General features: G+C 42.2%; 1 protein-coding gene across 9 annotated transcripts in view; it reads right to left on the bottom strand.

Annotated features, from left to right (window-relative positions):
• Positions 1-12,633, bottom strand: part of mtmr4 (myotubularin related protein 4) — a 176,186-nt gene that overhangs the window by 92,132 nt on the left and 71,421 nt on the right. Inside the window, exon 1 of one of the 9 annotated variants that reach the window (XM_078225022.1) lies at positions 2,317-2,593. The exons of 5 other annotated variants lie outside the window; for them this stretch is intronic. In XM_078225022.1, coding sequence (XP_078081148.1) covers positions 2,317-2,361 — 45 coding nt within the window. In that variant the 5' untranslated portion in view covers positions 2,362-2,593. Of the gene's footprint in view, positions 1-1,128; positions 1,354-2,316; positions 2,594-12,633 lie in introns of those variants that run through there. 3 more of the 9 variants (XM_078225025.1, XM_078225029.1, XM_078225026.1) reach the window with 3 other exon arrangements.

Raw genomic sequence — 12,633 nt, 5'->3', positions numbered from 1 at the left:
ACATGTTATAGATTACCCAGTATCTAAAAGCTTGGGATGACATTTAACATACTAGTCAAGACGTGATGAGAACATACTTGTTGGAAGTAGGGATGCTTTTGTACAGAATTATTTGATTATTATAGAGAATAAAGCTTCGGACAAAGCTTGGGCAATGATTTTGAAGCAGGCTGACTACAGAACCAAACCTAAAAGCAAGTTGGATGGAGGTGGGGGAGTGGTTAAAGTTGCTATGCAAAATATCTTGCAAGAAGCTATCAACCACGGCAATCCCGGTATCGTAGACCACCAAGATCTGGCAGAGCTTCAACTGGTGACAGCTACAAAAAAAGTATGTGTAAGACAGACAATTCCAATCTACTGGGAGTATGTACTGCAGACGCCAAATAGTGAGCTTTTCAAAAGATATAACCAATATAGATGTTATATTTTCTAGATAAGATGGCCCTCAATTTCCTTGACTTGGCTGACCTTGACGTTACAGTTGGAATCTGTCTGTATGCAGGCTGCAATAGTCATTTGGTTGCTGTAGTAATTAAATAGCCTATAGGAATCTACAATGCAACTTCTGAATAACCTGTGCTGTTTTTTTTCTTGCTTACGGTAAGAATATGAATTTATTCCATCAAGTGAACAACACTGGCTTCAGGCAACAGCAAGCTTCCTCAGTTTCTTGTAACTACATTGAAGCACTGCAGGAACTCACCAAGGTTCCTTAGACAACACCTTCCAAACCCTCGACCACCACCACCTAGAAGGACAAAGGCAGCAGACAAATGGGAATACCACCAGTTGCAAGTTCTCCTCTTAAGTCACTCACCATCCTGACTTGGAAATATATTGCTGTTCCTTCACTGGGTCCAAATCCTGGAACACCCTTCCTAACAGTGGGTGAGTGTACCTACACCATATGGACTGCAGCAGTTCAAGAGGACAGCTCACCACCACCTTCTCAAGGGCAATAAAAATGCTGGCTCAGGCAATGAAGCCCAAATCCCTTGAATTATTTTAAAAATTGGAAGAAACCCAGTACATGCTCAGATTGACAGGGACATGCACTCACATTCATACAATAAAGATACAGCTCTGACTTTATATGCATGCAGTTCATTAACTTCTGAAACTTACCATTACCATTCACTTTTAAATCATTTTCTTTCTCTCAACAATGTTGATGGACGTTTACTACTGGTATACCAGATCCACTCCTGCTGCTCCTTATTTCACAGGAATCATTCCAGATCTCTGTCCACTAATTTCTATCATATTTCACAGTCTATTAATCTGGACCTATGATCATTATTCCCTACTATGTTCAACAGTCCATTAATCCATCACCTCTCCTGTTAATTCCTACTACGGATCATAGACTATTAATCCAAACTCTCTCCTGCTAATCTCTAGAATATTCTACAGCCCATCAAACTGAACTCTGCTGTGTTCTTTAGTGCATCATTATGGGGCCTTGAAATACCAATCTCTACTGTTTTACACATCCTGTTAATGTAGACGCTCTGCAGATAAATCTTATTCTGCTCCCCTCTTTATTAATATGGTCTGTCACCTGCCAATCCCCATAACGGTCTACAGCCCATCAATCCAAGCTTCCATTAAAAACAATCTATGTGGCACTATTGATCAGACATTATGTTCTGACTCGGAAAACCCTAACAGACATCACCACAGGGTTCAATCTAGAACATTCTTTTGTTATAAATCTACTGCGTCTGGAGACAAAGATAATAAAAAGATGAAAAGCTCACTGCATTTATATGAACTAGGCTGGCAGAGACTGAACGCAAATGTGGATGCTTTCACAATTACTTCAAATTATAGAACTGTAAAGCCACAAAAGCTGTCCCCTCCTAAAATGCCTGAGCTTCAGACAGTATAATATTTTCTTTAAAACAGCATCTGGAAACACCCTATGCTCATAATTGGTTCTGGATACAACAACATGGCTGACCAGCCATCAAGGTCAGTGAATATATTTCAATTTTTTATAATTCATTAAATATTCAAGAATTAAGCATTTGATTAACAACAGAATCATCTTCAGAACGGTAGAAATCTCGAAATAAACACATTTTTTATTAATGCCGAGCCAACGTGAGCACCTGAAAGCAATGCTGGCTCGGCCCTGTGCAACAGAATATGCTTAGTCACCAGTCGGCCTCTCCTTCCTAATAACATCAATAGGTTCAATGAGATTTCCTCCCCTGTTCCCCCTGACACATTGCATATCGAGAATTATCCAGCAAACCCATGGCTGCACAGGCCTCAAAGCTGAAAGAAAAAAGAACAGCAGAGACTCACAAAGCAATTCAGCATGGAACAGCTGACGTGAGCAGCCAGACTCATGTTCAGTGAAGGCCAGTCTGATCCTGCAGTACATGGAGCCTAGACAGAAGTACAGAGGGTGTATCCAGCCCTGGCACAGACCCCTTCATCGCTGCTTCTCTGCTACCAAATAGAAAATGATGAACACACACTGCCTAGAAAGTGAATAATGTAAGGGAGCATTTTCCAGACTTTGTCCAATGAGCTCACTCCCTGCAGCAGGTATACATTGCTGTACTACTGCTCAAGACACAGGATGAAATGGGGTTGTAGCTCCTCCTATAGAGCATCACTCATTGCCGTGTAACCTGTACTGCATCAGAGGAAGCTTCCACTGCAGAGAGCTGCAGTCAGCTATTGTACAGGGTACAGGCTGAAAATATCTCTGTATCCATTTGGAGCAGTTTGAATTTATCACAGATATTTGAAAATATTTCTTTGGAAGATTCTAAACCTTTCTACAAGAGTTTCAAAGTGGAATCTATTTCAAATTCATAGTGAGTACGCATCGTTGAATTTACAATCTGTACGGTTATTAGAAAACAATGCAGTGCAAAATGAATAGCACACAATAAAAAGCTGTATTAAGTACTAAAAAATTAATTTGGGCTCGGGATCAAAAATGTATCTGAATACCTAACACAATCCATTAAATAATCAGTACCTAATATTAGTGCAGTGCCCTGTGCCACCCATCGCTATTTTAACACAGTTTGCTATCTCCCTCTAGTGGCAGAAATTAAATGCAATTCCACTATTGTGGACTGGGTGCTTTCGCATAATAAAAGAGTTTGATGAAGGGGGAAAAGCAAAACGACTGCAGACAGGGGAGTTTAAGATAATGCCTGGTGGATGGTTGAGGGGGGGGGGGGGGGGGGGGGGGGGGGAGAGAGAGGAGTAGCTATGAAAATCTTGACTGACCAAGACTCCTCAGGAGTGGGGAGTAGAGGCAGATCCACAGATCCTGACTGAGGAGACAGACTGAGACAGATGGAGATAAAGGCATGGGGGAGGGGTAGAGATCCAGACAATCCCAAAAAAAGGGATGGATCAAAGGTACAGTTAGAAACAGAGCGGTTTAATCAGGCTTTTAAAAAAATCATCCCATAACATCAACAACTTCAAGACAGTGAGAAACGTCAAATACAGCTATTTTCACAAGGATCAGACCAAAACTGTATGGCTAGAAAAGATAATTGAAATATACAAAATATATTACTGTAATTTTAGCAGCACTAGACAATAACGGCCAGAGCACCTGATGAGTAGCCATGCTGCTGTAGAAAGCCCAGCAGAGGTTTGCATTCAACAAAAGTCAAAAGTGGAAGCATCTCAAATGATAGAGATTGCTTATTATTGTATTGTTGAATTTACCATGTTCTCTTCCCTCACTTGTGTATTTCTCCATGGGCTGATGTCGCCTATAAAATCAGTAAGGAGATGGTGAACAACGGAAACAGCAGCTCATCAATCACTCTCTTCCTCTCCTTGCCCCACCCTGCTGGTGACTCAGATTCAGGATAGTTATGCTGGGTGCAATGACTCACATAACAATCGAGTTATACTGTGCAATATTAAAAATAGGCTATTTTTAAAAATTAATTAAAATTTAATTAATTTAATTTTAAAAAACTATACTTCCCACCAATCACTGCCTAAACTAACCTATAAGCAGCTCTTCTACATGATCAATAGTTTCTCAGGGGTGCGCAAAATTATCTTTTACCTCACTTTACAGTTATGATTGAAATCCCACTCCTGTTCCCCACACTACACACTAATTACTTGCAAGATCGCCACAATTTTCATAGGCTCCTTTTCAATGCTTGAACTAAGTGGAATATTCCTTTCTTTTGTGTGGAGAACTTTTACCTCTGCTCTGCCTCTTTGGATAGCCAATTGGAGATTAAAACTCACAAGGGAGATGTAATTGTAAACACAAAACCACTGATTAAACATATTAGTTAGTATACCAATGAACCATGGCATATGGATCACCAATCAGGATACACCATCTAAATCAAACTCCTAATAAAATTACATACCTGCATAAGCAATTTTGATGAAGAGATGGAAGAAAGGATGGTACTGGGCAATTTCTGTACAATGCAAACCCAGGTGTTTATAGTTTTAAAATAAGGATAGTATTTCTTATCATTTAGCTGTTGTCGACTAATAACCTATTTCCCATCCTAGGGCAAAAGCAATTACCAGAGCAGCTCCTATGCTGCACACAAACCAGCCTTGATTAAAATAATGGAGCAGTACGGGACATAAGAAGGGGCCTCAAGTATCAGATCTCCAACCGGAAATCCACCTTCATGAAAATAATTAGCAGATAGAACTCACCAGAAAAAAAAAGAGAATGTATCCTTTATTTGATATTTAAGATCATTTGCAAGACTGCTGTACTGCTAAGATTTTCTGAGACATTAAGATTAGTTGTCAATATTTTGCATGGGAATCCTAAGGGCACATTCCAGTAGGTTGTAGCACTGTAAGGATGGTGCCACAACTGCAAAGGGAAGCAATAGCACCAATCCTCTGAACCTCAATGCAAGGTGCCAATGTATACAGGCAGAACAGGGGCATGCTCAAGGATAGGATCAGCAGCCTCAGGGTTCAGTCTGCATCAGGGACTATCTAAAAACATCCACTGGGAACTTGCACTCATTGGCTAATGATAGCTTTCAGTGGCATCCCACCCAATAACCAAAGAACATAGTTTAGAGCCTAATTTAATTCCCATGCATGGACTGATGGTAATCAAATGGGATCGGCAGTTTAGTCGATATGTGCGTTCTCCAAGGCGGCCTTCACGACACACGACAATGCAGAATCGCTGAGCAGAGACTGATAGCCAAGTTCCGCACACGAGGACGGCCTCAACCGGGATCTTGGGTTCATGTCACACTATCTGTAACCCCCACGACTTGCCTGGGCTTGCAAAATCTCACTAACTGTCCTGGCTGGAGACAGTATACATCTCTTTAACCTGTGCTTAACCCTCTCTCCACTCACATTGTCTGTACCTTTAAGACTTGATTACCTGTAAAGACTTGCATTCCAATCATTATTTTGTAAATTGAGTTTGTGTCTTTATATGCCCTGTTTGTGAACAGAACTCCCACTTACCTGACGAAGGAGCAGCGCTCCGAAAGCTAGTGGTTTTTGCTACCAAATAAACCTGTTGGACTTTAACCTGTTGTGAGACTTCTTACTGAATCAAATGGGGCACAGGAAGCTTAAATGTTGTGGATAATGGCCTCGTCATCCAGTGCCACAACTAAGAATAACTAAGAGACAATTGATAATGGAAAAAGTCAAAAATAAGTGATCATACCCCAAATAGTCATCTGACGTATATACCTATATCTTTTCCATCACTATTTAGAAGTTTAAATAGTTGTCAGGTTCTTCTAAAAAAAATTATATTTAGCCAGGTCAAACAGTTAACCCATTAATAACTAGCCTAAACATAGTTTCATCCCATGCTCATTTTGGCTGCATATTTTACAACGGTCCTGTGGTCAAATAATCTAATGCCCATTTTCCAAGTTCACTTGCAAAGATTATATGTTGGGATGTTACCAGAAAATGTCCATGGAGTCCCAAGTGTTCTCAACTAAGATTACAATATCTGACTATTTATTTCAAAGACAAAAAAATTGAATACAATTGTGTAGGTGTATACTTCCTTCAGAACGTACCAAAATTAGAAGCTAGAGATGCCAGATTCAGTCAATATAATTAAGTGCAGTACAGAGCTGACTTCCCCATTCCCTAATCTTCACTTCTGTTCGGTCAATTACTTTCCCTTCCCTCTGTTGTTCCGCCAATAAAGATATCCTTGCCTCCGCATTCAAATTCTTACATATCTGGGAAGGACCATAGATTAAGTGTACAACCACTTACATGAAACATCACCCACAAAAATATGGACGACATCAGAAGGTTAAAACAGCTTATGGAAGGCAAAGAAAAGCAAGAAATGAACAATAAATCCAATGACAATGCTGTTTGATGTACAGCTCAAATTATTAGTTGGAACATGGAGGTACAGCACTTCAGATGACAGTCTTTTATTCCTGGAGCTCAAATTTGATGAGGCAATCTACTGATTAAAATGGTCCTACTTTGTAATGTGGTTGGAGGGAGGTTGGTGTGAGAATCAAAAATTTCACATTGTTGCCACAAAGATTACTGGAGACTAAATTTGACACGACGTCTGGATAGAGTGGAGCTTTATTCTGTATCGGGGGGGGGGGGGGGGGGGGGGGGTGTGGTTTGATTGCCTGTAGAGCTAAGGTGGGTGCCAACACAATGCACGCTTGGAAAAATACGAGCTCTCTGATGGTGTAAATCTTCCAACATCACCAATTTTTAAAGGGAAGGCAACAGGCGGCCCCTGCACCTCGCACACACCTCCAATTAACATGCTGCTAAGCTTGTACAGCAGAAGGAATGAAATTTTCAAAAGCATAAGAACAGGAAAAGCCAATAGTCTGGGGCATTTTCTTACACAATTCTACAGAACACAGCAGGAGCCATTATTGATTGTGGCTGATGATTTAAGATTTGGGGAGGGAGGGGAAGGGTTAGTCAAACTGAGATGCTCAGGTGGTGGCACAGAGTGGATTAAGTACCTTATGAATGTATGTTTGGGCATTTGTTTGGACTTGGATTCAAAAACAGAAAATGCTCAGACTCAAAATGTTGGCTCTATTCTCTCTCCACAGATACTGTCAGACCCGATGAGATTTCCCAGCATTTTCTGATTTTGTTTCAGATTCCAGCATCCGCAGTATTTTGCTTTGGCCCTCTGATTTCCTGCCTATGCCATTTATCAAGGCAACGACAAGCCCAGTCATGGATGTTGTCCACCTTTGAAATGTCATCGTCCAGAGGTGGGTTCCATCTTCAGGTAACGTCCAGCACTGCCAACTAAGCGCTGAACTCCCCTTCAGCCCAATCAGAGCCTTTGCATATAAAATGTCACTGACAGTGCAGGGTTGAAACCAGGAAATGATTGAGTGGAGTCAGGTTTCCAACCATGGGGTGATCGATATTGACATTAGTGGGTGGCATTTCATTTTCCAGCATCAGAATATTTAAACACAAAGTTGAATAAAATGTCACAAACAACAAGAGCTACTGCCTCAATTAACATCAGGTGAAACTCAATTCATTCAGCATCACTCCACTTAGTTCCAGTAACTGTATATTTTGTTCAATTTCAATACAACCACATCACTGCAGAGATCAGAGTGCTACAATGCATCTTTGCGTTACATATTTTCCCATCTCTAAAACAAAATTTCACCGTATCATAACCTTGAATGTTCATCAAAAGCAAAAGCTATTTTTAATTCATTCATGGGATCTGGGCGTTGCTGACAAAGCTAGTTACACTCACGGTACTGTTAGGAAGGGAGTTCCAGAATTTTGATGAGTAACAGTGAATGAACAGCAATATAATTCCAAGTCAGTGCTTCAGAAGAGACTTGGCAGGTGTTGGGTGCTCCCATGCGTCTTCTACCCATCTCCTTCTAGGTAGTATAGGTTACAAGTTTGGGAGGTACAGTCGAAGGAGTCTTAAGTGAGTTGCTGCAGTGCATCTTGTATATGGTGTACACTGCAGCCATTGTGCACCAGTGCTTAAGTTTATTTATTTGTCACAAGTAAGGCTTCCATTAACACTGCAATGAAGTTACTATGAAAATCCCCGAGTCGCCACATTCCGGCACCTGTTCGGGTCAATGCACCTAACCAGCAGTTCTTTCAGACTGTGGGAGGAAACCCACGTAGACACAGGGAAAATGTGCAAATTCCACACAGACAGTGACCCAAGTCGGGAATTGAACCCAGGTCCCTGGCGCTGTGAGGCAGCAGTGCTAACCACTGTGCCGCCCCCCCCAGTCGTGGAGTGAGTTGATTGTTCAATTAGCTAGATGGGGGAAATGAATCAAGTGGCTACTTTGTCCCGGATACTGTTGAGCTTCGAGTGTTTTTGGAGCTTGACTTAGCCAGACAAGTGGAGAATATTGCATCACATTATTGACTTGTGTCTTGCAGATAGTTGACAGGTTTTGGGAAGTCAGGAGATCTGTTACTTCACACAGAAAAACCTGTCAACCATCTACAAGACACAAGTCAGTAGTGCGATACAATATTCTCCACTTTTCTGGCTAAGTCCAGGGCCAACAACACTGACCTGCTTAATAGCATAAGGCTATTCCAGTTTAGTTTCTGGTCGATGGTATTTCCTCAGAATTTTGATAGTGGGGGAATTCAGCAATGATAATGCCACTAGATTCAAGGAAAGATGGTTACATTCTCACGTGTTGGAGGTGGACATTGACTGGCACTTGCATAGTGCGAATATTGCATGCCACTTAGCAGCCCAAGCCTGGATATTGTCTAATCTTGCTGTACATAAACATGGACTGCTTCAGTACCCGAGTTTCAATTGGTGTTGAACATTGTGCAATCATGAACATCCCCGCTCTTGATCTTACAACAGAACAAAGGCCATTGATGAAGCAGCTGAAGGGGGTTGTGTCTAGGACACTACCCTAAGGGATTCCTGCAACAATGACCTGAAACAGATGTTTGACCTCCAACAACTGCAACATCTTCCTAAGTGCTAGTAATGACTCCTACCAGTGGAGAATTTTCCCTTTTACTTCCATTTTGCTGGAGTTCCTTGATGCCACACTCAGATGCTGCCTTGATGCCAAGGGCAACCATTCTCACCTCACCCTTGGAGTTCTGCTTTTTTGTCCATGTTTGGGCCAAGGCTGTAATTAGGTCAAGAGCTGGGTGGCCCTGGCAGATTCCAGTCCGAGTGTTAGTGAGCAGGTAATTGCTAAGCAAATGCCTCTTGATAGTATTGTCAGCAAAATCTCCCATCACTTTGCCAATGATTCAGAATATTTTGGGGCAGCAATTCAATGGATTGTACTTGTGCTGCTTTTTCATAGAATCCTTACAGTGCAGAAGGAGGCCATTTGGCCCATCGAGTCTGCACCAACTCTCTGACAGAGCATCTTACCAAGGCCCACCCCCTGCCCTAACTCCATAACCCCACGCATTTATCGCGCTAATCCCCTTAACCTCCACATCTTGGGACAATAAAGGGCAATTTAGCCTGGCCAATCCACTTAACCTGAAGATCTTTGAATTGGGAGAGGAAACAAGAGCACCGGAGGAAACCCATGCAGACAAGGGGAGAATGTGCAAACTCCACACAGTCACCGAAGGCCGGAATTGAACCTGGGCCCCTGATGCTGTGAAGCAGCAGTGCTAATCATTGTGCTGCATGGAGTGCATTCTCTTATAATACTGAATTCCTCTTTTTCCCAGCAAGGCCTTAGTTGCAAAATTCCGGTTGTATTTTTTTTGCTGCCATGCCGCCCAAGACATCTCATAGAAATCCTAGAAACCCTACAGTACAGAAAGAGGCCATCCGGCCCATCGAGTCTGCACCAACCACAATCCCACCCAGGCCCTACCCCCATATCCCTACATATTTTACCCACTAATCCCTCTAATCTACGCATCCCAGGACACTAAGGAGCAATTTTAGCATGGCCAATCAACCTAACCTGCACATCTTTGGACTATCTTTGCACATCTCTGGGTAATTTCCCATTGTTCAGTAGACGTCAGTGTTGTAGCTGTACTGGAACTTCACTAGTCCAATTCAATTTCCCAGGATGTTGATGGTGGGGCATTCAGTGATGGTAATGCCACTGAATGTTAAGGATAGTTAGATTCTCTCTCTCGTTGAAAATGGTCATTACCTGGAACTTGCCACTCAGCAGCCCAAGCCAGAATGTTGTCCAGGTCTTGCTGCATTTTCAGTATCTAAGTAGTAGTGAATGGTGCTAAACATTGTGTAATCATCGGCAGCTAACATTCTCACTTCTGGCCTTATGATAAGGTAAGGTCATTGAAGCTGAAGGCGGTTGGGTCTTGGACACTACCCTGAGACTGAGATAATTGACGTCCAAAAGCCACTAGCATCTGTCTTTGTGCTAGGTATGACTCCAACCAATGGAGAGGTTTCCCTCCTAGCTCCCACTGACTTCAGTTTTACTCGGGCGCCTGATGCCACTTGAATCAAATGCTGCCTTGATGTCAAGAGCATTCGCTCTCACCTCATTTGTGGGATTCAGCTCATTTGTCCATGTTTGGACCAAGGCTGTAATGAAGTCAGGAGGTGAGTGGCCCTGGCAAAACCCAAACAAAGTCAGTGAGCAGGTTATTGCTAAGCAAGTGTAGCTTGATGGCATTGTCACCAGCACTTTCATCATTTTGGGGATGATTGAGAGCAGACAGATGGGATGGTATTTGGCTGCGTTGGATTTGTTCTGCTCTTTGTGGGCAGGACGTACCTGGGCAATCTTCCACATTGTTGGATGGATGCCAGTGGTGTAGCTGTACTGGAACAGCTTGGCTAGGAACGCAGCAAGTAATGGATCACAAGTCTTCAGTACCATTACCAAAATATTGTCAGGGTCCATAGCTTTGCAACATTCAATGCCTTTAGCCATTTCTTGATATCACGGAGTGAATTGAGTTGACTAAAGACTGATATCTGTGATGGTGAAGACCTCAGGGGAAGGCAGAGATAGACCATCCACTTGGCACTTCTAGCTGAAGATTGTTGCAAATATTTCAACCTCATCTATTACACTGATGTGCTTGGCTCCTCCATCATTGAGAGTGGAGATATATGTGGAGTCTCTCTCTCCAGGTAGCTGTTAAATTATTCACCACCATTTACAACAACCAGGCCATGAGGATACTGACTGTAGTTGAATACAATTCTACTGCCTGATGGTCCACATAGCATCTCAAAACCAGGCAGCTAGGAGACAATATTCCAGGGCCTACAGTCTTAGCAATATCTAGTGCCTTCAGCAGTTTCTTGATATTATGTGGATTTAATCAAATTGCCTGAGCCTGGTATCTGTGATGGTAATGATTCATCATCTGAGGGATGATAGTAGGTTGTAATCAGCAGCAGGTTTCCTTGATCTTACGCTATGAACAAATGTTGAAAGGACTTCCAAAGTAGCTCCCTCCCAACTGTACAGCATTGTGCTTGCCTGCCGCATCTATCTTGCTGTTACCACTAAATAAACCCATGGATAGTGATGGTGGTGTCTTGGCAATTGGTTGTAAGATATGACTTAGCGAGTATGACTAAGTCAGGATGTCGTTTGACCAGCTTGTGGGTTAACTCTCCCAATTTTGCCACGTCCCCGGGTGCTAGCAAGGATGTCTGGGCAGGGTTGGATGTGATGTTGTCCTTTCTAGTGCTTAGGTCGATGATAGGTGGTCTGTCCAATTTTAGCCCCTGTCCTATTTTCTGGAGTGGTTTGGTCCAACTGAATGGCTTGCTAGATCATTTCAGAGTGCAGTTAAGAGTCAACCGCATTGCTTCGTGTTTAGAGTCATTCGTTGGCCTGACCAGATAGCAGGTTTGCTTTCCTAAAAGAACATTAGTGAACCGAATGGATTTTCATGACAATTGCTGATAGGTGCCACCATTACTGTGACTGGCTATTAATTAGTTTTCATTAATGGCTGCTGTGGTGGGATTTGAATCCATGCCCCCAGAGCATTAGCCTGGGCTTCTGGAAAACTAGTCTGGTGACATTACCGGTATGTAACCATCTCCCTAAAGTTTGTCAGAAACAGCTGGATGCTTATCAAATAGCTGCTGGAATCAAAACAAGGAGAATGAAGGGAGAGTCATCACATTAGCAGAATGGGAAAATGACTAAAGCTCATGAATGAAATGGTCAATTTGGCTTGGACATTCAATTAGAGGCAGACAGTTAAAGTAACGTTCCAGAAAGGTTTCACTGTCATTGAGCAAGGTGGTCAGATCATTTAAACTGCAAGGTTGTTAGCAACCACAAATAACCATATAGCGCAAGAGTAAAATATGTACGCTGGTTAAATACATGCGCGAATGCAAACAGTTTCTGTAAACGAAAATGAACACCAATGAGATTGTAGGTATTATCAAACCACCTGGCTGTAAATAATTGACTGCACCTCCTTAATGTTCACTCAGACAATATTCATGACTAACTAAGTCAAGTCAACTATGTATAGAAATAGTGGGAGCCTGTAGCGTGCAGTTTTTGTTTACTGTTTACATTCCCTATAGCAGTATGTGTTCCATGCACCTGCTGTGCATAGGATTCAGTGCACAATCAATTTTAAAATCTACTTTTTTCTTTGTTGTCATTGATTAAGTTATCTACTCCGCAC

The sequence above is a fragment of the Mustelus asterias genome, chromosome 12 (assembly GCF_964213995.1).
Source record: "Mustelus asterias chromosome 12, sMusAst1.hap1.1, whole genome shotgun sequence".
NCBI lineage: Eukaryota > Metazoa > Chordata > Chondrichthyes > Carcharhiniformes > Triakidae > Mustelus > Mustelus asterias.
The sequence above is the reverse complement of the archived record's forward strand: the minus strand, read 5'-3'. Positions and strand labels throughout refer to the sequence as shown.